This window comes from Macaca nemestrina, chromosome 13 (genome assembly GCF_043159975.1).
Source record: "Macaca nemestrina isolate mMacNem1 chromosome 13, mMacNem.hap1, whole genome shotgun sequence".
Lineage (NCBI taxonomy): Eukaryota > Metazoa > Chordata > Mammalia > Primates > Cercopithecidae > Macaca > Macaca nemestrina.
The window spans coordinates 71297901-71320505 of record NC_092137.1 but is presented as its reverse complement, the minus strand read 5'-3'; the positions used below and the strand labels follow the sequence as shown (position 1 = coordinate 71320505).

General features: G+C 51.3%; 2 protein-coding genes across 4 annotated transcripts; one reads left to right on the top strand and one right to left on the bottom strand.

Annotated features, from left to right (window-relative positions):
- The first annotated feature begins 5107 nt into the window (after positions 1-5107).
- Positions 5108-14064, top strand: LOC105465237 (testis expressed 261). The gene is made up of 6 exons (XM_011713522.2): positions 5108-5289; positions 6204-6283; positions 8003-8156; positions 10162-10229; positions 10952-11054; positions 11296-14064. The coding sequence occupies exons 1-6, from the start codon at positions 5220-5222 to the stop codon at positions 11409-11411; spliced, it is 591 nt and encodes a 196-aa protein (XP_011711824.1). The 5' UTR covers positions 5108-5219; the 3' UTR covers positions 11412-14064.
- Positions 14065-14665: 601 nt separating this feature from the next.
- On the bottom strand, positions 14666-21459 carry LOC105465238 (ankyrin repeat domain 53). Of its 3 annotated transcripts, none has more exons than XM_011713524.2 (6): positions 21094-21459; positions 20647-20791; positions 20132-20331; positions 17893-18057; positions 17291-17411; positions 14666-15396 (listed from the first exon to the last, which is right to left on the bottom strand). In XM_011713524.2, exons 1-6 carry the CDS (start codon positions 21261-21263, stop codon positions 14707-14709), a joined length of 1491 nt encoding a protein of 496 aa, XP_011711826.1. In that variant the 5' UTR covers positions 21264-21459; the 3' UTR covers positions 14666-14706. The 3 variants fall into 3 exon arrangements, with proteins under 3 accessions (XP_011711826.1, XP_070932988.1, XP_070932989.1); XM_071076887.1 differs by having other exon boundaries at positions 20132-20277; positions 21094-21263; XM_071076888.1 differs by lacking the exon at positions 17893-18057 and having other exon boundaries at positions 21094-21263.
- Positions 21460-22605: the final 1146 nt, after the last annotated feature.

The following is a 22605-nucleotide window of genomic DNA, read 5'->3' as shown; positions in this document are numbered from 1 at the left end:
TCAAGCAATCCTCCTGCCTCGGTGCCCAAATTGCTGGAATTACAGATGTGAGCCACCATGCCCAGCCACCTGTCAGTATATAAATCAACAAACTGATCAGTCACCTTTGAACTTCCAAACCCTTTGACTCTTGAAATGAGTCCCTTGAATTGGGTGTGGTGGCCCTGCTATCCTTTCTTCCCTCCTTCAGGAAAGGCCTGGGTTTGCTCCCCTGGTAACTCCTTCCCTAAACACAGCCTGAGGACCCTCCCTGAGCCCCGCCCTGTCCTGTTGGGTCAGGTGGAGCTGACTTCTCACCACTTTCAGGAAATGGTGGCTTCTCTCTTCCTGCTGTTGGAGGAAATTCGAATCCTCAGCCTTACCTCTCTCAGGCTACTTTTGGCTTTAAAACTGTGGGGAAGTGAAAGTGCCCAGCCCTGGAAAAACAAGACTGGTGCGAAGGTAAAAGCACTTAACATTTTGGGGACTCCAGTTTCCCTTATCTACAATTCTGGAGAGGGATGGGGGATATTTTTATAGTTTCCTCCTTCCCTGGGAAGATGTTTAGGGAAAAAAAAAAAAAAAAAAAGACCAATTGAGACTTTACTGGTTGGGTGTGGTGGCTCATGCTTGTAATCCCAGCACTTTGGGAGGCTGAGGCAGGTGGATCACTTGAGGCCAGCCTGGCCATCATGGTGAAACTCCATCTCTACTAAAAATACAAAAATTATCTGGGCGTGGTGGCGAATGCCTGTAATCCCAGCTGCTTGGGAGGCTGAGGCAGGAGAATCGCTTGAACCTAGGAAGCGGAGGTTGCAGTGAGCTGAGATCGTGCCACTGCACTCCAGCCTGGGCAACAGAGCAAGACTCTGTCAAATAAGTAAATAAATAAGAGAGGGGGGGAGAGAGAGAGAGAGAGAGAGAGAGAGAGAGAGACTTTACTGTGCCTCTACTCACTGATGCTTCTGTGTCTCCAATACAAACTCCTCAGTAGAAAAGATCTGGACATGAAGCCCCACTATTGGAACAATTAGGGATGACCAAGTCCCATGACCCAAGGTTAGCAAACTTACCAGTAAGGCACCACTCAGTGGTTTTTCCTCACATAGGCACTGGGTAACAACAGGAAATTGGAGACATCCTAGCAGGTGCATCATATTATGAACATTTTAATTTTAAACTTCATTTATGAATAGGTAACACCTTTCCATATCTTTACATAGTTCAATGTTTTAAGGATATAAAAAGACATACAGTGGGAATGCCGTTTCCTACTCTCAAACCCCACCCCTTCTCTTCCTAGGAAGCAAGCAATATTACTGTTTTCTAATGTATCCTTCCAGAGATATTTTATAGAAAGAAATGTGTAGCCTGGGTGATGTGGCTCATGCCTGTGTTCCCAAAGTACTACTTTGGGAGGCTGTGGCAGGAGCATTGCTTGAGCCCAGGAGTTCAAGACCAGCCTGGACAGCATAGTGAGACCTCATCTGTACAAAAAATAAAAATAAAAACATCAGCCAGGTGTTATGGCATGCACTTGTAGTACCAGCTACTTGAGAGGCTGAGGTGGGAGGATCTCTTGAACCCTGGGGGTTGAGGGTGCAGTGAACTATGATCTTGTCACTGTGCTCCAGCCTGGGTGACAGAGTGAGACCCTGTCCCTCCCTGTAAAAAATGTGTATATAGATTATTTCTCCCCATTCTTTTGCTTTTTTAAAAAAATAGTCCTATATAGGTACATAAAGAACACCCTCATTGGCTTTTAGGGCTTGGTTTTATGATGTACCAAAATATACTTAACCAGTTTCTTGTCAATGAACACTTAGGTTGTTCTCAGTCTCCTACAGTGCTGCAGTGAAAAGCCTTGTAAATAAGCATATGGTGAGGCTGGGTGCAGTGGCTCATACTTGTAATCCCAGCACTTTGGGAGGCCAAGGTGGGTGGATTACTTGAGGTCAGGAGTTCGAGACCAGCCTGGCCAACATGGCGAAATCCCATCTCTACAAAAATACAAAAATTAGCTGGGTGTGGTGGCAAGCACCTGTAATCCCAACTGCTCGGGAGACTGGGGCAGGAGAATCTATTGAACCCAGGAGGCAGAGGTTGCAGTGAGCTGAAATCGTGCCACTGCACTCCAGCCTGGGCAACAGAACAAGACTCCATCTCAAAAAAGAAAAAAAAAAAAAAAAAAGCATATAGCCTTTAAGGTCTCACTCTGTCACCCAGGCTGGAGTGCAGTGGTGTGATCCTGGCTCACTGCAACCTTGAACTCCCAGGCTCAAGCAATCTCCCACCTCAGACTCCCGAGTAGCCAAGACTACAGGCACCATTGCACTTGCATAATTTCTAAATTTTTTGTAGATATGGGGTCTCACTTTGTTGTCTAGGTCAATCTCGAACTCCTAGGCTCAAGTAATCCTCCTGCCTAGGCCTCCCAAAGTGCTAGGATTATAGGTGTGAGCCACCCCACCATACCCCATACACATATCTCTCAGGCATTCTTAACTGGGGGTCCAGGGACCCCTTAGAAGTCAGCAGGTATAGAATTTAGGGAGACAAATTCAAGAAGCCTGAAAACTTGGAAGGAGAGAAGTTTCTATTTTTATCTATAACTCTCTCATATGATTAATGATATCTTGAAATATCATTTATACTAACTCCTACTTTGTCATTGTGATAGGTAGTTATTAGATTTTGTAATAGGTCTGCTTATGTCATATATTAATAAAGAAGCACATAAATTACAGAATACATTTGGTTTTCTAAAAATATTTTAATACTTGCATTTCAATATAATTGGTTTGCTTTGTAATCTTTCTTTTGTTTTGTTTTTGTTTTTTGGTTTTTTTTTTGTTGTTGTTTTTGAGACAGAGTCTCGCTCTGTCTCCCAGGCTGGAGTGCAGTGGCACCATCTCGGCTCACTGCAAGCTCCGCCTCCCGGGTTCACGCCATTCTCCTGCCTCAGCCTCCCGAGTAGCTGGTACTACGGGCGCCCGCCACCATGCCCGGCTAATTTTTTTTTTTTTTTTTTTGTATTTTTTAGTGGAGACAGGGTTTCACCGGGTTAGCCAGGATGGTCTCGATCTCCTGACCTTGTGATCCGCCCACCTCGGCCTCCCAAAGTGCTGGGATTACAGGCGTGAGCCACCACGCCCGGCAACTGTAATTTTTTTTTTTTTTTTTTTTGAGACAGGTTTTCATTCTGTCATCCCAGCTGCAATGCAGTGGCCCAATCATAGCTCACTGCCGTCGCCATCTCCTGGACTCAAGTAATCCTCCTGCCTCAGCCCAGAGTAACTGGGACTACAGGTACACACCACCATGCCTGGCCATTTTAAAATTTTCTGTTGCCCAGGCTGGTCTTGAACTCCTGGCCTCAAGTGATTCTCCGACCTCAGCCTCCCAAAGTGCTAGGATTACAGGCATGAGCCACTGTGCCCAGCCTGCTTTGTAATCTTTTTTTTTTTTTTTTGTCTTGAGACGGAGTCTCGCTCTGTAGCCCAGGCTGGAGTGCAGTGATGCAATCTCGGCTCACTGCAAGCTCCGCCTCCCGGGTTCACGCTATTCTCCTGCCTCAGCTTCCTGAGTAGCTGGGACTACAGGCGCCCCCCCACCACGCCTGACAAATTTTTTGTATTTTTAGTAGAGACGGGGTTTCACCGTGTTAGCCAGGGTGGGCTTTGTAATCTTATGTATTTTTTTTTTTTTTGGAGGCGGGGAGTTATGCATAACATAAAATTTACCATTTTAACCATTTTTTACGTATACAATTCAGTGACATTAAGCACATTCACACTGTTGTGATGCCATCAGCACCAACCATCTCCAGAACTTTTTCATCTTCCCAAACTGAAACCCTGTATCCATTAAAAAGTAACTCCCCGTTCTTTGTCCCCCAGACCCTGGCAAGCACCATTTAACTTTCTGCCTATGATTTTGACTACTCTGGGTACCTCATGAGTGGAATCATACAATGTGTGTCCTTTCCTATTTGGCTTATTTCACTTAGCTTATTTCACTCATGCCTTCAGAGTTCATTGATGTTGTAGCATGTGTCAGAATTTCACTTCATTTTAAGGCTAGATAATATTCCATTGTATGTTTACAGCACTTTTATGTCTATCTTTTTGTTAGCCGATGGACATTTGGGTTGCCTCCCTCTTCTGACCATTGTGAATAATGCTACGAATACTGGTGTACAAATGTCTCTGCTTTCTCAGTTCTTTTGGGTATATACTCAGAAGTAGAATTGCTAAATCATATGGTAATCGTTTTTTTAGAAATATGTATTTTTTTGCATGAAAAATATGATTCTGAAATAAGCCTACTAGACTCTTGCTCTACATACTTTATTTTGCATGCCTGTCTCGGCCACTACAGGGGAGACTTGTTCACAAGAACTAACCGGTTCCAGGTGCCCCTCAGGAACCCTCCCAAAGGTGTAGTAAATGCATCCAGCTCCTAGCGGACGCCCTGCGTGCCCGGCACGGGGTGAGGTGCAGGAGATACAAAGGTGCAGAACGTACCCCAAAAGAACAGCCTAGAGGGGAATTAGGCCTGAGGATGACCGATTAAAATCACTCCAACTCCTGATTGTGCCGCTTCCTAGGTGCATGACCCAGGGCAACTTCCTTTGGTCTTCCCCATCCATAAAATGATTTACGTCATCTGCTCAGATTTCCAACAAGAACACACCTCGCCTTTATCACAGAGCGTGGCATATATTAGGAATTTCAATAATTTTGTCCCTGCCACCTGCGATAGCAAGAGACAGATCTGTCCGCAACCTGCCCAGAGGCAGGTTCTGGGGAGGTTACTGGTGCGCGGTCGGGCTGCCCTGTCCGGCCCAGGACCACCTCCAGGGTGGTGCGGGAGTGCACAAGGAGCGACTGGAGGCTGCACTCCGATCCCCAGTATGGGCGCTTGGTCTCCGCCCCTGGGGACCGTCCCGCCTCCCCTCGGCTGCAGCCGTCTGCATTCGTTCCCGTCAGTGGAGCGGGGGATCCTGGTGGTCGGAGAACGCGGAGAAGCGGCGGTTGGCCCTCCTCTCCGGAGGGCGGCGCTAGCGCGGGCCTGGCCCCGGGCTGCACTCGAGCCGAGCTCCTCTCGGCGGCGGCGCACCGTCGTCCTGCGGTCCGCGGGGCGGGGACGCGGCGGCAGTGGCGGTGGCGGCTCTGTGTCGCCGGAGGCGAAGCGCGCAGGCCCGTCCCGGCGGCCGGGGAGCGGGCGGGTGGGGCGCCATGTGGTTTATGTACCTGCTGAGCTGGCTGTCGCTCTTCATCCAGGTGGCCTTCATCACGCTAGCCGTCGGTGAGACTGCACGACCCCGCCCCGCGCGGGCTCGCGCCCCGGCATCGGTGCTCGTTGGGGGTCGCATCGAGGGGGTTTCGGAGCCACTCGTGGGGCCATTGCCCGGCGCTCCTGGCCTTCGCCGCCCCAATCCCATCCCGCCTGATCCTGCCCCTCCTGTCGAGCCTGGCAGCCCGGCCTGACCGCGGCTCCTTCCAGGTGTCACAAAGTCCGCTCCGGCAGTGCCCGGGAAAGGGTGGCTCGAATGCCCCGCCCGCGCCTGCGGACCACTAACCGCTGCGGCTCCCACTCTTCGCTGGCCTGCGGCGCGGAACTTTTCCCCAACGCCTACCGCCTCCTTTGCGCCTCTGGCCCTTCATACTTGCTGCTCTCTCCACCTTTGACACTTCCCCTCTGACTAGTTCCCATTCGGCCTCAGTTGAGATGTCATCTTCTCCGGGAAGTCCACAGGGGTTGATGGTCCAGCAGTGCGCTGTCCTTTCCCTAAAGTAGTATTTCTCACACTGAACTCGTCTGTCTGTCTCCCCCTACTGTTCCCTTTCCCTTTCCTAAGCTGGGTCGGGGAGGACCTTGTCTGTCTTGTTCAGCTGTATCCTCAGCCCAAGGACCTGGCTCATGCCAAGTGCCCAGCAGGTGTTTATTGTATACGCGAAATTCTGTTTTCTGAACCAGAGGTTAGCATTGTACTGAGGCATCAAATGCAGACTTTCATTGATTTTTATGAGATTTCTCCTTAGTTGCCCTTAGAAAGTTTTACTTCTGCAGACTTGGAAGGGCAACACATGGGATGTTTGGTTTGTTCTTGACCTTCTGGGGTCCATAAAGGGTGGATGGGGACTGGGCTGCAGGGAGAGGGGTGACCAGGATGGTGGGAATGACCCTGACTGATAGTGTCCCTGCCTCCCACCCTGCAGCGGCTGGACTCTATTACCTGGCAGAACTGATAGAAGAATACACAGTGGCCACCAGCAGGATCATAAAATACATGATCTGGGTAAGTGGCATCTTTCTCCAGGAGTCCTCCTCACTTTTTACCCTGCCTCAAAAGCAGGAAGTGGGGAGAATTTGGCATGAATGATGAGGCCTGTGTCTCTGCTGTTTCCTGAGCATACACTCTTACCTCCTTGCCCTGAACGCTGTCTTTTGGGTCTGCACTCCTGGGCCCAGATCTTCCCTGGGCTCCTTCCCCAAGTGGCATTGTTTCACTGCAGGCCTTGTCCTCTGGTCCTTAAGGTGACAGCCAAGTGTACATTCTCTGTTGACAAGACCATGGATTAGACTTTGCTTAGCTGTCTCCTATTGTCTTTAGCCCTTTGCTCTGCTCACAGCATTTAAAACTTAGAGGAGCCATAAGACAGTTTTGAGTATATGTTCATTGCCATCTTTCTAATCGGATCAAGTGATTTGTCCTAAGAGCGGCACAGCTTCGCTGGTCTTGCTCTCCCCTGGTCTCATGGGAGACTTCTCTTACTGAAGACACCGTCGTTGCCACTGATGTCAAAGCCATAGGGGTGACTGCTCGTGGACAGACTTCCTTCAGCTGCAGGAAAGGCTGGGGGTAGGGTGCTGCTGGCGGGAAAGTGTCCACAGCCCCTCAAGTTGCCTGGTGTCAGCAGCCACTTGCACTCTGGGCATGGCCTGAGGTTGGGAGTTCACAGTGGAGACAAGACTATAGCCCTCAGCTCTGGTCCAGAGGCCCAGCTTGTGGGTGTTGGCACAGGAATTAGCCCTTCATGCAGCCAACTGTCATTTGCTAAGCACTGACAACTGTAGGTCCTTATGAGTAGTGTTTTTCATACTGTAGGCGTGATTCATTATTTGGCTGTATAGTTAATTCAGTAGTTCACAATCAGCATTTTTTAAAAAAAGGAACATAAATAGAATTGAAATTTGAGCTTTGATCATATATATGTATATATGTGTTGGGGTCACAGTGTAAAATGTTTTTCTTTTTTTTTTTTTTTTTTGAGAGACGGAGTTTCGCTCTTATTGCCCACGCTGGAGTGCAGTGGCACAATCTTGGCTCACCACAACCTCCGCCTCCTGGGTTCAAGTGATTCTTCTGCCTCAGCCTCCCGAGTACCTGGGATTATAGGCATGTGCCACCACGCCTGACTAATTTTATATTTTTAGTAGAGACGGGGTTTCTCCATGTTGGTCAGGCTGGTCTTGAACTCCCAACTTCAGGTGATCTGCCTGTGCCTTGGCCTCCCAAAGTGCTGGGATTATAGGTGTGAGCCACCGCCCCTGGCAAATGTTTTTCTTACTGTGGGTTGCTGTCAAAAAGTTTGAGAAATGGGCTGAGTGCGGTGGCTCACACCTGTAATCCCAGCACTTTGGGAGGCTGTCAGAAGTTTGAGACCAACCTGGCCAACATGGCGAAACCCAGTCTATACTAAAGACACAAAAATTAGCTGGGCGTGGTGGTGCATGCCTGTAGTCCCAACTACTCAGGAGGCTGAGGCAGGATAATTGCTTGAATCCAGGAGAACGCACCACTGCACTCCAGCCTGGGTGACAGAGTAAGACTCTGTCTCAAAAAAAAAAAAAAGTTGCCTTTTGGGAGCAGAGAATCTAGTTGGGGAGGCCAGACCTGTGAAATGAGGAGATTGAAGCATGAACCTAGTGCTGCCCAGAGCGGGCTGGGGGTTGGTGAGTCCAGGAAAGTTGCCTGGAAGAAGTGCCCTGCATTGTCTGCCTCTGGTTGTTTCAGTTCTCCACTGCTGTACTGATCGGCCTCTACATCTTTGAGCGCTTCCCCACCGGCATGATTGGAGTGGGCCTATTCACCAACCTCGTCTACTTTGGCCTCCTCCAGACCTTCCCCTTCATCATGCTGACCTCGCCTAACTTCATCCTGTCGTGTGGTGAGAGGGGACAGAGTTGGGGAGGCCCCTGAAGGGGTTGGGTGTGCCCATCTCCGTCCTGGGCACTAAAGGGGATACAGAAAAAGGAATCCAATTGTTGAAGTCCTCCAGGAATCCAGGCTAATTGGGAAGATGCAATTCTTACTGCTGAGGACTCTAGAGCCCACCTTGGCTCTAGTGAATAGAATTTGTTGGGGCTGGAGGCTCAGACAGGAGGGCTTTCCCAGAGAGGTAAGTTTGAAGGAGAGTTTGGGAAAAAAGAGGTTGTGGATTGGCTGAGGCAGGGCCCCCAACTAAGCAATTCCAGCCTCAAAAAAACCACTTGGCCAGAAAAAGCTGAAAGCCCTTCCGGTAGGCAAGCAGGCAGCTCTCCGTCCAGTCCTCTGACCCAAAGTCATGGTTAGAACTGGAGCCTCGTGGGGCTGTGAGCGCCCGGCAGACTCTGGCCTGGTGTGAATGCCTCCTGGCGGCTGCAGCTTCTCATCTCATTCTCACTGGTTGCCGCTGCCTCGGGCTTGAGCCTGGATGTGGAGGACCCAGTCTTCTTGGCGTTGCCCTGCCACTGCTTTCTGACCCTGGGGAATCGTTGGCCCTCTCTGGGCCTTAGCTTCTCCATCTGTTCAGAGAGGATGTTTCTGAAAGAACTGTTGGGAGACTCAGTGGACATATAGTAGGTGCATATAGATATTTACAGATATTCCTGGAAAAGGCTCCGGAAAGTATTTTGGTTGCCAAGATTACCATTGCTCCTGTTCATCATTACTGGCTACCCCAGCTTTCAGTCAGGGTATCAGGTGGAGTTAGGGGATTTCTTAGAGTGACTTTTCTATTTCTATGAGAGAGCCTGGAGAGTGAATATTATCCACACAAAGGGCATATTGTTAAAGCCAAAACTGGTTTCTTCCTTGGATGTTGGTGTGATTTCACCAAAGAATTTGTTCAGCAGAGGTTTGTTTAGGGAGCCCGTCCATGGAGACCAGGTGCCTCTGTCCTAGGGAAGAAGTCCTGCCCCCAGCCCCTCAGCAGCAGGCTCCCCTGACTTCATTCCCTTGATCTGCCTTTTGATGTCTAAAAGAGTTTTTCCAAAAGATCTTGTGGGCACCAGGCACTATCCTACCTCCCATTATCTCTTAGCCCTAGAGTGTGGCTAGGCATAGCAGAACTGTAGTCTTTGCCTTAGAATGGGAGAGGCAGGAGAGAAGAAAGGAGACATGGGAATTGCTGTGAGGTGTGTTTGAGGGGACAGTCAGTTTCAGGCGACATGTTCTTTCTGGTGCCTGTCCTTCACCTCACCATGGGAACAGGCAGGGATGACTGTCTCTTGAGCAGCCTGTGTCTAGGATATGCACACGTGCCCTCTTTTATAAACTCAGTTGCACAGCAAGGAGGGGTGGCTGTGTGTGCGTGTGTGTGTGTGTGTGTCTAGAACGTATCAGTTCACGCCGGTATGCCTTACCTGGGGACAGGATGGGGAAAGACCTGCTCCCGCAGAATGCTGAGGAACCTGAAGACTGTACCTCAAAGCATCTAGCAAGTCTTGCCCTTTTATTCCTGAGGAGCGAGAGCCTTTTTATTTGAGCAGGACTTCTCCCTGCTGCCCAGTTTGGAGTAGAGCCTCTTAGGGGCATCTAATCTGCACACCCGTGATTTCTCCCCACCTGTCACTGTGGGAGAGCTTTCTTTAGCACTCACATCCACTAAAAACGAGGTTCATTATCATGATGCTTTGGATTATGTAACATAGAAGTCTCATTTTTATAACATGCAAAGAGCTTTGTTACCTTCTAATTTTACTTGGAATGCCCCGTGCAGTGGGGCAGGTTGAGGCTTATTCTCCCATTGTAGCAGATGGGAAACAGTTCTAGGCAGTAGCCTACTCTGAGTTGAGTGTAAAGTCAGGCCTAAAACTCCGTGGAGGCTCCCAACTTCTGAGGGCCTTGTGAAGTTAAAAGTACAGTTTTCTATTATTCCCCTTAAACTGACTGACTCTTCATTCCCTCAACAGGACTAGTGGTGGTGAATCATTACCTAGCATTTCAGTTTTTTGCAGAAGAATATTATCCCTTCTCAGAGGTAAGAGGTGTCCAGCACATTCAGCTGTTAACAGGGACAGGGCAGTAAAAGGGAACTTGCATGGTTTACTTTGTGAACTTAGCTATGATTTGAAACTGAATCTGTTCAAGGATTACATGTTTGAAAAAAAACAAAACATAGATAGTTTGAGAAAGCAGTGTGGATGGAGACAGAATGTGCCCCTTTGTCTGAGGCGGGGAGGACACTGCTCTTCCTCAGTGAGTCCTTTGGGTCCCCCTGGAGGGGTCATCCTGAGGTCAGGAAGGGGCACTAGGGTGACCTTCTCTGACACAGTCCTTACAGGGCTGGGATGGACTGAGCCCCAGCTTTTCCCAGTGGCTGCCAAAGTTTTCTTCTCTCATGATTTCTCCACACCCTCCTGCTCCAGTTTGAACCTCTGGGAAGAGCAAGGTCACTTCTTTGGGGAGTGTGGGTCAGTCATTCATGGCTTAGGACTTCGTCTGCCTCCTTCAGTCCAGGGGAGTTGCTTGTCCTAGTGACCAAGATGTGGGGCTTGTGGCCACATTCAGTCATCTTCAGCCTCCACCTTTCCCCACAGAAGGATTTCCATGTCTGAGGGTGGCGTTCCCTGCTTCCCAGGCCTGGGCCCCCTTTGGAGATCAGGTGTGGCCCCCTGTGCACTCTTGACCGACACAGTGACCACACCTAGCCTACTCTTGGCACCTCCGGGACACCCTCTTCTCAGTCTCTCTTGTTGCCAGGTCCTGGCCTATTTCACTTTCTGCCTGTGGATAATTCCGTTTGCGTTTTTTGTGTCACTTTCGGCTGGGGAGAATGTCCTGCCCTCTACCATGCAGCCAGGAGGTGAGAAGGGATTTGTAAGGGGCCGAGGTGGGAGCAAGCCAGCAAGCCCTGGGTTGGCAGGGATCCACTGAGGGAACCGGAGTCCAGCCCTGTGTTGGAGACACCTGGGCTCGGGGTTGGGAGAGCCGTATTCACACACACACTCACACACACTTTCTCTCTCTCTGTCTCTCTCTCTCTCTCTCTCTCTCTCTCTCTCTCTCTCTCTCTCTCTCTCATATTCTTGCCTGTGTCTCCACAGATGATGTCGTCTCCAATTATTTCACCAAAGGCAAGCGGGGCAAACGCTTAGGGATCCTGGTTGTCTTCTCCTTCATCAAAGAGGCCATTCTACCCAGTCGTCAGAAGATATACTGACCCCGATGCGGGCAGGATGTGGGGGCAAGATCAGGAGAGTCAGGCCCCTGGGCCTCTATGCCAGGTGGGGACCGGAAGTCGGGAAGGCACCTACCACCTGCCCTGGCTTTTCTCCCCTCAACTCTGAAGCCCCATCCCCACCCTCCTTGGGGGGCTCAGCTTGGCTCAGATCTGATGCTGCAAGAGGCTGTAACCTCAAAGGGCACCAAGGAGGGTGGCAGAGCCTACTTAGCCAGGAGGCTGAGATCCCTCAGCCCTCCCCTGTCCCTTCCAAGGTGGGTCAGGAGGTTCTGGCCCAGCTGGGGCAGGCAGGGCAGGGTCTGTGAAGCTGAAGAGCAGATGGTGACAAGTTCTCTGGGCAGGTGGCCATGGGGAGGGGCCATGGCTTGGCATGTCCAACAGAAATAGTTTTTGCTGTTGAACTGTGATTTCTCTCCAAGTACGGATTTCCGTTTGAATAAAGCTTCTAGGTGGCACTGTTTGCCTTAATACCCTGACAGTTCATCTTCCTTTCTTCCTGCTAACCTTCTGCCCTGGACTGGACTCACTTTTCTGCTCCAGGGATTCCTTTTCTGGGTCTGGGTCTTGCCCTTCCCAAGGGACTGTTCTTGTAGCCCTTAATGGGAAGGGGGCAGGGGTGAGGAACTGAGCCTGCTCAAGGAGTGGGAAGTGGGGCTATAGGCAGCCTCTCTGATGCACTCTCTTCCATCTCTTTCCCCAAGGCTCCGTGACTGTCAAACTGGGAGTAGGAGAGGGGACAATTTAGGACTGGGTTAGATTTTCAGAAGAACATCTACAATATCCTATTTATAGATCTTCCTCTGGGAAAAGGAGTGGTTTCTGGCTGAATACTATCTTAGGCTCAAGGAGAAACGAAATAAAAATTAGCTTCCAGGCAGCCTGTTTTTAAAGAAATGGGACTAATGGGAGAAGCTGTTTGTCACTCTAAGAGCATCCAAGGCCTGGCCCTCTTCTGTGCACTCTTGGCTCCTGGGGAGATATATCTGCCTTCTAAGAAGGCAGGCCAGGTCTTGGGCACAGACCTGCATTTGTTGACCTTATACTCCAACTACAGTGCCTTGCAAGTGCTCAACAGTACATATTGGAATGAAGTCCCCCGTGAGAGCCATTTCTGGCCATGTTCTATACCTCAAAGTGAGGCCGGCAGGTACAGAGACAAACTGTACACATGTGATACCTTTAAGCCACTGGAAAAACCCCCGTGCTTGAAAATATTTCCTCTATATCATGCCTGAAGTTCCATCATAGCCCTTCATTTCCTTGGCTTTAGCATTTACCTTCTCTTAAGAATACCAGCTTTCCCCTTTCCCTGAGAGGAAGAGCACATGTTGGTCTTCTCTCAGTGTGAACGAGATTGCCAGGCCCTTTTCTCCTATGCAGACCAGAATAGACAAGGCAGGGGACACTGGCGGCCTGCGTTATCCTCCCATTGGACTGATAGCTGGCCCTACTCTCCTCCCTCTGCTGCTTGGTTCTTCACCTTGATGATGTGGCTTCGCCCCCTCCGCTCTACTGCCAGTGTTCTCCCAGAGGTTGCTAAATCCAGCAGACCCCTTTCCTATCTTACTAGATCTAGGCAGCATTTGACATGGCTGATCACCCCTTGCTTCTTGGATGACACTTCCCTGGCACCTCTGTGGCTAGTTGTCCTCCTACCTCTCTGGCTGTTCCTTTCAGGCTCCTGTGCAGGCTTCTCCACTTGCCCATGCACAGTAGGGTCTTTCAGGGTTCTGCTGTGGGCTCCCTAGGGAAGCCCATCCATCTGGATGGTTTCAAGGACTGTGAGGAATTTAGTGTTGACCTCCAGCCCCAACATCCTTCCTGATCACCTGAATCACAGTTTTGCTGCCTTCTGTGTGCACAGACAATTCAGGTCCACAGCCCGGATGGTACTTGCTGTCTTCTGTGAACCTGCCCCTTCTGGGTACTTCCCTTGGCCCCGAGATCACTCAGGAGCCAGACAGGAAACTTCTATTCCTGTTTTCTCTTTCTGCCCACCACATCCAGTCTCTCAAAACGGTCAGGTCTACCTGAACATCTTGATTCGAGCCACTCCCACTGTCATCATCTTTCACCTGGATTATCGTGACAGCCTCCTATTGCTTCTCTATTCCGTAGCCAGAGCTGTCTTCCTAAAATGCATTGCATAGTTGATCAAGTCACTCTCTGGCCTAAAACCTTCCATGGCTCCCTGCTGCCCTCAGGATAAAGTCTGGACCCCTCAGCATGGCTTGTGAGACTCATGGTGTCCTGGTCCCTGCTCACCTCTCTAGTTTCATCACTTGTCTTCTTGCATTCTGGGTCCCAGCCTCCTGTATCCAGAGATGCAGTGGCTCTCCGTTGCCACTCTGATTCCTCCTTTCTTTTGGCCACAGAGAAAGGGTACTTTCTCTGTCAAATCTCAACTTAGACTTGACTTCCTCCGAGGAGCTTTGACTATACCCTCTCCTCCTGACCCCCACCCTGGCATACTACACAGATCACTCTGGGCTTACTTGCCTGCCTAATGGTCATCTCCCCACTAGACTGTAAGCTCCTTGAGGGCAAGGATTGTGCTGGAATTTTTGTATTAACAGTGCCTGGCTTGGTGCCTGGCACCTAGAAAGCACTCAATAAATGTTTGTTTAATGAATGAATTGTAGTGATGTGTACAAAGAGATACATGGGAGCCAGTTAACTTCCTGGAGGAAGTACAAGTGCTTTCATAGACTGGGATGGAAACCACACATCCCTCCCCTCCCTGGATGTGCTGCCCATGCCTCCCTGAACTGCTGGGAATAAGAACCTCAGTGGCTGCTGGGAATAAGGATGGCAGCCCATAGTAGCAGGGAAGCCCGTGCCAGGGGGACATATTAGCTGTCCTCTACCCCATTCTGGGTCTCAGCTTAGAGCCTGCAGCAGGAAGGGCTTAATCTGAACAAGAAACAGAATTTCCCAGTGGGTCCTTCCATCCTGGAAGCCTGGGCCCTTTGGGGTGGGAGGGCGGTGGGTGCCAAAATATGACAACTTTTACAATGCCAAGGTGAAGGATAGCGACTCACCCCCTACTCTGAACCTAACTTGGATTTCCTGGGGGTGTGCCAAGAGATTTCTTTGCAGAGAGAAAGGAGGCCTGGGGTCTGGGCTCTTGATTGGGAAGGGGGACTCCTGTTCTCGAACTTGGGAGTGGGAAGCCCATAGGCACCCCTCCCCCTTTCCTGGCCACCCACAATGAAAATCGCCACACGTCAGCCTTCACTGGGCTGCCTCAGGGGGAGAGGTAGCAATGATAACTTTATGGGTTGATTTGTGGGGAGGGCAGGGCAGGGAGTCCTTGATGGGATCGCACAGCTGCCAGGAAGGCTTCATCAAATGTGTCACGCAGGTTCATGGCCAGAGTGTCGGTCCAGAAGGTGTCGTCACCCAGGTGCCGCTTCCTGGGCACTTCCCTCATGCTGATGGGGTAAAAGCCCTGGGGCACCTTCATTCTGTACGGCCGCACATGTGGATACAGCATGCGAAGCAGCACCTCAAAAGGCAGCCGCGGCACTGGCGCCACCCAGTGGCCGTCCACTGTGTGCAGCCACGCACCGCCGTGCCGGTCTGGTCTCACCTCCAGGAAGCTGCTGAAGTCGTGCTCCGGGCTGGGGTCTGGATGCACGCCCAGGCGGATGCCTTGCGAGTGGCTGATCTTGGTGGTGGGGGGTCTGGCAGGGTTGTTGCTAACATTCCACATCGTGGGCCGCTTGATCGTGGACTTCCTGTAGATGGGCTTGGGCATCTCCATGGGCTGTGGAATGCATTGCAGGCGCGCCTCCACAGAGGGGTGGAAGCTGCTGGAACACTGCGATCCCCGTTGCTCTGGGGTCTTGGAGAGGGCGGTGGCCCGGGCTTGCTTGGTATTAGAGACCAGAGAGTGGCCTGGGTGCAGCTTGCCGTGTAGCCACTTTCTGATAGCAGCTTCCCTGAGAATTTTGTGCTCTTTCTGCAACAACAGAGGGTACAAGAGAGTCATGGAGGCCTGCTGCCCTCTGCTTCTGTGCAAGGAGGCCCTGTGGCTGTAGCTTTTGGAAACCACGGTCTGACGGATGAGGGAAACTCTGACTCTGATGGGAGTAACACCTACCTTACGGAAGCCAGCGTTCCGATGGGGGAGACAACTTTTTCCATAAGGGTGCCCCCGGGCTGAGTGGGGAGACAAAGCATCTCTCCCAAAGGGGAGATCTCCAATCTGATGGGAGAGAGATAGCCTCTGCCCTAGGTGAGGCTCCAACTTGACATGGGAGACACAGTCCCTGCCCTAGGGAAAACCTCAAGTCTTACAGAAAGACAAGTCCCCACTTCTCTAAAGGAATCTGCAGTCTGATAGTAGAGACATGTCCTGTCATAAGAGAGTCTCTGGTGTGAAGGGGGAAAAGGCAAATGGGAAGTGCACACTGCATCCTTGACCCTGGAAGGAGAAAGCAGAAAGGACCAGATGGCCTGATGTGGACACACTTCTTGGAAGTGAGAAGTCATGCAGGGAGGATACAATTGGCTGGCTCTCTAGGCCCGGTGGCAGCAGCTCAATCTAGCTCTCTCCTTGCCTCCACTGCAGCCTTCCATATGTTGTCATAGAACCTCCCCCACCGCCATTGTCTCACTATCTCACTCCCAGACTGTTGCTAAGCAGTCAGAGGCTTTGGAGATTGACCCAGCTCCAGACACAGGCTCTGATTAAGCTAAGCCAATCATAATAATTCCATCAGACCTTGCCCCAGACCTAAGTCAGTCAGCATATGGCTTTCCTTTAGTTGTAGCTATAGAAACGAGAATGGACCCTTGATCGAATTGAGGCCATAAGAGATGAGGGGAGATGCAAGGAGCTTCTGGAAAAGGTTAGAGCTACAGAAAACAGATGGGCCTTGCCTCCTCTGGACAGTGTGTGACTCTGAGGACTAGTGACCCCGGCATTAGAGGAGGATAGGGCTGAGAACTGGAGAGAAATGGAGCTGGAACAGACCTGATGTGCTGGAGTCAGCAGCCTCAAAGCCCTCCCCACTTCAGGATTCACTTAAGATTCCCAGTATCTTCTGAGTTTTCTGGGTTTTGCACCCTATGTAATTACACCTGCTTAAAATCCCCTTTCTTACCCAGCCAAGGTCCTTCACTGATGTGGGCCCCTGCCAAATCTTGGCAGCCTCCAACTTACATCTGATCCCCAGCTGCTCTGAGTTTTCAGTTCTCTGCATACATCATGTTCCCAGGTGCCTCTATGCCTTCCCATGCGCTGCTCCTTATGCCTCGTCAGCCCTTCCCTCCTTCTTCATATAGCTAACTGCTGCGCATCCTTCAAGACTCCTCTTAAGCATCATGCCTCCTGACACCCTCCTGGACCCTCTTCTCCTTGATGGGGCTGTAACCTGCCTCCTCTGCTAGACTCTAAGCTCCTTGAGCATGGGGACCACATATTGTTCATCTTTGGACCTGAGGGTCTAGTAGGTTTCTAGCACAGAGTGAATGCCCAGTGCCTGCTGGAAGGAAGGGTGGATTTTTTTAACCAGAATGTGAGCTCCAGTTACCTGCAGGGCCTTGGTCTCATTGAAGGTTCTCATCCTGAAAGAGGCAGTGCACTAAGAGGGGCCCGGAAATACTTGTGAATTTAAGCTTGCTTAAATTGGCTTTCTAACACAGGATAAGACTTTTGACCAAAAGACTGGCTTATTTAAAAGTGGAATTTCAGTCAGAGTACAGGGTGGGAGTACAGGCAAAAGGGTGACTCTTTCAGGGTGGGAGTGCTTCTAGCCACTCTTCCACAGTATGTGGGTCACTGCCCCTCTGCTCACATGCCTGGATAGCAGCTGGCACCCGGCCCCCCGCCCCCCCGCTTCCCCACTTACTTGATACTCAATCAGGTAGTTGTACTCCATGAGGGCCAGCTGGCTCTTGAGTGTCTTCATCTTTCTCATCTCACAGGCAAAGTCCTTCTTGTCCTTTTTCCACATGGCATCCTTCAAGAACCTGGTGCCAAGGTCGGGACAGGGGTGTCATCCCACAGTGACAGAGCTTCCACCTGGGCTGGGAAGACTGGCTGCTGCTGAGGGCTTGGATGGGGATGAGGGGAGTGGCCAGAGGGAGATGAGCAAGATGAGCCATCCCCATTGCCTGGGGCCCTCTGGCTCCCTACTTCTTTAGGTGAAAGAGGAAAGTCCTTGATGACATGGTCACCGCCCTCCTGCTGAGGCTGGTCACCTTTCCTGCCTCAGGGCAGGAAAGGAGGGCAGTGATCAACCCAGAGGGCAGGGGACCTGGGCAGACTTACCCCCCAGCCTAGGTGATGAGGTGATTGCCTCATTCAAAATATCCTGGGCAGTAGACGCTTCCTCCAGCTGTCTGGCATCCCAACCCTCCCCTTAAAGGCTCAGCTATGGTGAGGGCTCTAGGGAAAAGGCTGGGGGAGGGGAAGGGGTGGGCAGGCTCTAGGTGGTTCTCACACTCTCACCGGGCACAGGCACGGTGGTTCCATATTTTGCAGAAGTCAATGGGTTTGTAGCCCATGGCATCTTGGGCGTGGACGTTGGCGCCACTCTGTACCAGGACCTTCACACAGTCCAGCAGGCCCTCACGGACTGCCAGGTGCAGGGGCGTGCAGCCGTTGCATGTCTGACTGTGGAAGGCCCCGCCAATGGGGATGACAGCAGAAACGAAAGACAAAGGGCATCTGCCCATCAGATAGATGGACACACCAGTTTCCAAGCCCTGCTCTACCATCTGTCCACTGGGTGACCCTAGCTATGTCTCTCCCTTTCAGCACCTCAATTTCCTTTACTGTAGAGGGAGGAATTGGACTAAGTGAACAGTAAAAATCTGATTTTAGGAGGTATGTGACAGTTAAGAACTGCTGGAAGGAGGGCTGGCTTGGTTCAGAGACCACTAACCTCATCTACTCTTAAACCAACCAGCCCCCTGCCCTTTCCCCATGTCTCATCAGATTCCCTATGCCCACAAGATCTACATGACCTGGGCCTAACCTCCTTGATTTATCCTTTGACCTTGCCCACTCTTTCCCAACACATGATGTTACCTCTACCTGGAACACTTCCCTGGCTCTTTGCATGTCTGGCTCACTCTGTCTTCAGGTTGCAATTTAATGTCACCTCCTTAGAGGTGATTGCTTCATCCAAAATAGATCCTCCCCCTACCTGCTTTACCACCTACCCCATCACCTTGTTTATTTTTTTCATAACCACTTCCCATGCTCTGTCAAGATTTTCTTCATTTATTTGTTTGCTAATTTACTCTCTGCTCCTGCACTAGAATGTCAGCTTTGTGAGGAGAGGGAGCATTTCTGTGACTCTAGCGTAGTGCTTGGCACATAGTGCATGCTTGATACTTTGAATGAATGCAGTCTCCTGTATGCCATGCACTTTTCAGTGATCACAGTAGTCCCATGTGATAGGCACTGCCATTCTCCCAAGTTTCAGTTGAAGACACTGAGACAGAGGTTCCCAAACTTAGCTGCAAGTTAGAAGCACCTGGGGATCTTTTCTGACTTCCAAAGCCCAGGTCACACCACAGACCCATTAAATTATAACCTTTGGATTGCAACACTGGTGTTTATATTTTTTAATTTTAATTTTTTTTTTTTTTTTTTTTTTTTGAGACTGAGTCTCACTCTGTCGCCTAGGTTGGTGTGCAGCGGCGCAATCTCAGCTCACTGCAAGCTCCGCCTCCCGGGTTCACGCCATTCTCCCGCCTCAGCCTCCCGAGTAGCTGGGACAACAGGCGCTCACCACCACACCTGGCTAACTTTTTTGTATTTTTAGTAGAGACGGGGTTTCACTGTGTTAGCCAGGATGGTCTTGATCTTCTGACCTTGTGATCCACCCGCCTTAGCCTCCAAAAGTGCTGGGATTACAGCCGTGAGCCACCGCGCCCGGCCTAATTTTTTTTATTTTTTATTTTTTGAGACGGGAGTCTTTCTCTATGGCCAGGCTGGAGTGCATTGGTGCAATCTCAGCTCACTGCAACCTCCGCCTCCCGAATTCAAGCGATTCTCCTGCCTCAGCCTCCTGAGTAGCTGGGACTACGCCACCACACCACCCGGCCAGGTGTTCATATTTTTTGAGCTCCCTAGGTAATTCTAATGTACACCTAAGTTTGGGAGCCAAAGCACTGGGGCTTAGAGGTTGAGTGACTTGCCTAAGGTCCCGCTGTCTGCTAGCAAGTTGCAGAGCTGGGATGTAGACTAGGTCTGTTAAAGGCCAATCTCTCTCTCTTTTTTTTTTTTTTTTGAGACAGAGTCTCACTCTTGTTGCCCAGGCTGGAGTGCAATGGTGTGATCTCGGCTCACCGCAACCTCCACCTCCCGGGTTCAAGCAATTACCTGCCTCAGCCTCCCGAGTAGCTGGGATTACAGGCATGTACCTCCATGCCCGGCTAATTTTGTATTTTAGTAGAGACAGGGTTTCTCCATGTTGGTCAGGCTGGTGTCCAACTCCCGACCTCAGGTGATCCGCCCGCTTCAGCCTTCCAAAGTGCTGGGATTACAGGCATGAGCCACCACGCCCGGCTAAAGCCCAGTCTCTTTACTACACCATGTGGATTCCTGACTGCTTTATGTGGGACCCAATCCTTGTCACCTCCAGCAGCCCCTCTGCTTGTCCTGCATGGATTTGCCTGCCTGGAGGTGGGGCTGTGCCTGTGCCTGAAGTATCCCTCCTGAAGCAGGCTGGACTCACGCATTGAGGGCTGCGCCTTTCTCCAGCAGGTAGTAGATGCAGGGGACGGCCACGGTGGTGTTGTCCTTGTGGATGACGAGGTGCAGGGGGGTCTGGCTATTGTTGGTCAGCAGGTTCACGGGAAACTTGTACTCCTCTACCAGGACCTGCAGGCATGCAAGCTTGCCCCGTTGGGCTGCGAAGTGGATGGCAGTGAAGCCCTGTGAGGTCCAGAGCAGGCAGGATGAGGCTGAGTGGGGTTGAGGTCCCAGGGTCCACAATTTATATAAATTTATTGGGGTTACCTTCACTGTCTTTCCTGTGTCCCCAGGAATGCTCACATCCTTTTGTTAATTAACCAGTGTGTGTTCATCAGCCCACCCAACCTCCCTGCCCCCAAAATGGTCCTTCCACAGCCAGAAGATGAGTTAAATTAGGAGGCTTTACCCAGAAAAGGACATCTTCTCCAGGTGACCACTCTGAGCAGGGTAGCGGGAGAGGGACCTCAGTCTTTGCCCCCACACTCAAGACCTCACCTTGTAGTCGGTGGGGATTTCCCTGAGGCTCTGGTTCAGACAGAACCGCAGCCATTCCACGTTGCCCACGGCCGCCGCGAACAGCTGGTAGTAGCTCCGGATCGCCGTCTGGTCGATCGTGGTCTGGTCGGACTCCTCGCTGGGGCTGGGATCAACGTGGGGTGCGGTGAGCGAGGCAGGGCGGTGTGGCAAGGCGAGGGCAGTCGCCTGCGCACGGAGGTGGTCGGCGAGGTAGGGCAGGGGCTGGCTGGTGGGCGGGGCAGTGGGGAAGCGACTCTGGGCCAGGGCCCGGGCACCTCTCGGGAGGCGATCCTTGGCCCCCGCCTGGCTCTCCGGGCTTCTCTGGCCGCAGCCTCCGCCCCCGCCCGCTCCAGGCCCTGCCCACCAGGGAGGCACTGGGCCGGGTTCTCGCGCCTGGCAGCCTGGACACCTTCTCCCGCTACCCACCTGGGCTGCTTGGACTCCGCATCAGTCCAGGTGGCCTTCAAGGAGACTTTGTTCGCCCGCTGCATGGAGCCATGTGGAGTTGGCTGCGGCCGAGCACCTCTCCCTTCTCCCCTTTCTGAGTGCCAGCTTCCCGAGCCTGCCCGCCGAGCGGTGCTGCCCGCGGAGGCCATCGCGGGGCTGGAACTTGAACCCGGGCCAGGCGGGCTGCTCACCCACCCGCTGGCGCCCCGTCCCCGGGGGGCGGCTCCTCGCCCGCTGGCCGCAGTTTCCCTTCCAGGCCGCTAGGGTTCTGCCGCCTCTCTAGCTAGAGGGGCAGAGCCCGGGCGCCTCCGGGGACCCTGCCCGCCTGCCGCTCCCAACCCGCCGCTCTGCTCCCGGACTGAGCCAAAACCCCCACCCAACCTCCCAGTCCTGCTGTCCAGGAAACTCAGCATCAAACACACAAACAACAAAGACACTTAGCTTTTGTTTCCGATTATCAAACTAATAAGTAGAAAACAGAAATGTTCAATGTGGAAATTAAAAATTACCATCCCACCACCCACAGAAATCATGGTTTATTGCAATATATATGCATATCATGACTATTTTTTGTATCTCTTTTCGTTTATTAATAGCATTATATTATGAGCTAGCGCCGATTGTCACTCCACATACTAAATGTACATTATGATGCAACCACAGCCCAGCATCATAATGGATGTGCCATTGTTTCACATGAGCTGCGGGGAACGAAATGGCTCAACTCTGGTTGTTTTCTTAGAATGGATTCCTGGGGGCTGGGCGCGGTGGCTCAAGCCTGTAATCCCAGCACTTTGGGAGGCCGAGACGGGCGGATCACAAAGTCAGGAGATCGAGACCATCCTGGCTAACCCGGTGAAACCCCCTCTCTACTAAAAAATACAAAAAAACTAGCCGGGCCTGGTGGCGGTCGCCTGTAGTCCCAGCTACTCGGGAGGCTGAGGCAGGAGAATGGCGTGAATCCGAAAGGCGGAGCTTGCAGTGAGCTGAGATCAGGCTACTGCACTCCAACCTGGGCGACAGAGAGAGACTCCGTCTCAAAACAGAACAAAACAAAACAAAACAAAAAAAAGAATGGATTCCTGGGAGTCGAATCACTAGGTGAAAGGGAATGAATATTTTTCAGCTGTCAATATGGGATTGCAGACTGCCTCCAGGAAGGTTATATATTCACTTCCACTTTCACCTGCAGTGAAGCCGGTGCGCGTCACATCAGCAGTGTGGCTTTGGGCAAGTTACCTGACTTAGTTTCTACAGCAGCAAAATGGGGATAATAGCACCTAGTTTACAAGGAATGAAGGAATGCAAACAATGAGAACGGTGCTAGCAGAGAAGCACTACCTGTAAATCTGCTATTACCCAAAGAGGAACTATTCAAACCATTGCTAGCATCAGATATTAGGATTTTAAGTAAATGTTCACTAATTTGGTAGTGGCAAATGATGTTCTAATGTGGCTCTTTGATTACCAACAAGGGTTAAACATTTAATT

What these genes read in the sequence shown, in the direction of transcription:
- LOC105465238 (XM_011713524.2), bottom strand. Translation starts at nt 21,263, where the DNA reads ATGGCCTCCGCGGGCAGCACCGCTCGGCGGGCAGGCTCGGGAAGCTGG. An exon ending in AAAGGCGCAGCCCTCAATGC is followed by an intron (nt 18,058 to 20,131) that starts GTGAGTCCAGCC and finishes GGCCTTCCACAG; the next exon opens with TCAGACATGCAACGGCTGCA. An exon ending in AACCACCGTGCCTGTGCCCG is followed by an intron (nt 17,412 to 17,892) that starts GTGAGAGTGTGA and finishes CCTTGGCACCAG; the next exon opens with GTTCTTGAAGGATGCCATGT.
- LOC105465237 (XM_011713522.2), top strand. Translation starts at nt 5,220, where the DNA reads ATGTGGTTTATGTACCTGCTGAGCTGGCTGTCGCTCTTCATCCAGGTG. An exon ending in TAACTTCATCCTGTCGTGTG is followed by an intron (nt 8,157 to 10,161) that starts GTGAGAGGGGAC and finishes TTCCCTCAACAG; the next exon opens with GACTAGTGGTGGTGAATCAT. An exon ending in CTCTACCATGCAGCCAGGAG is followed by an intron (nt 11,055 to 11,295) that starts GTGAGAAGGGAT and finishes GTGTCTCCACAG; the next exon opens with ATGATGTCGTCTCCAATTAT.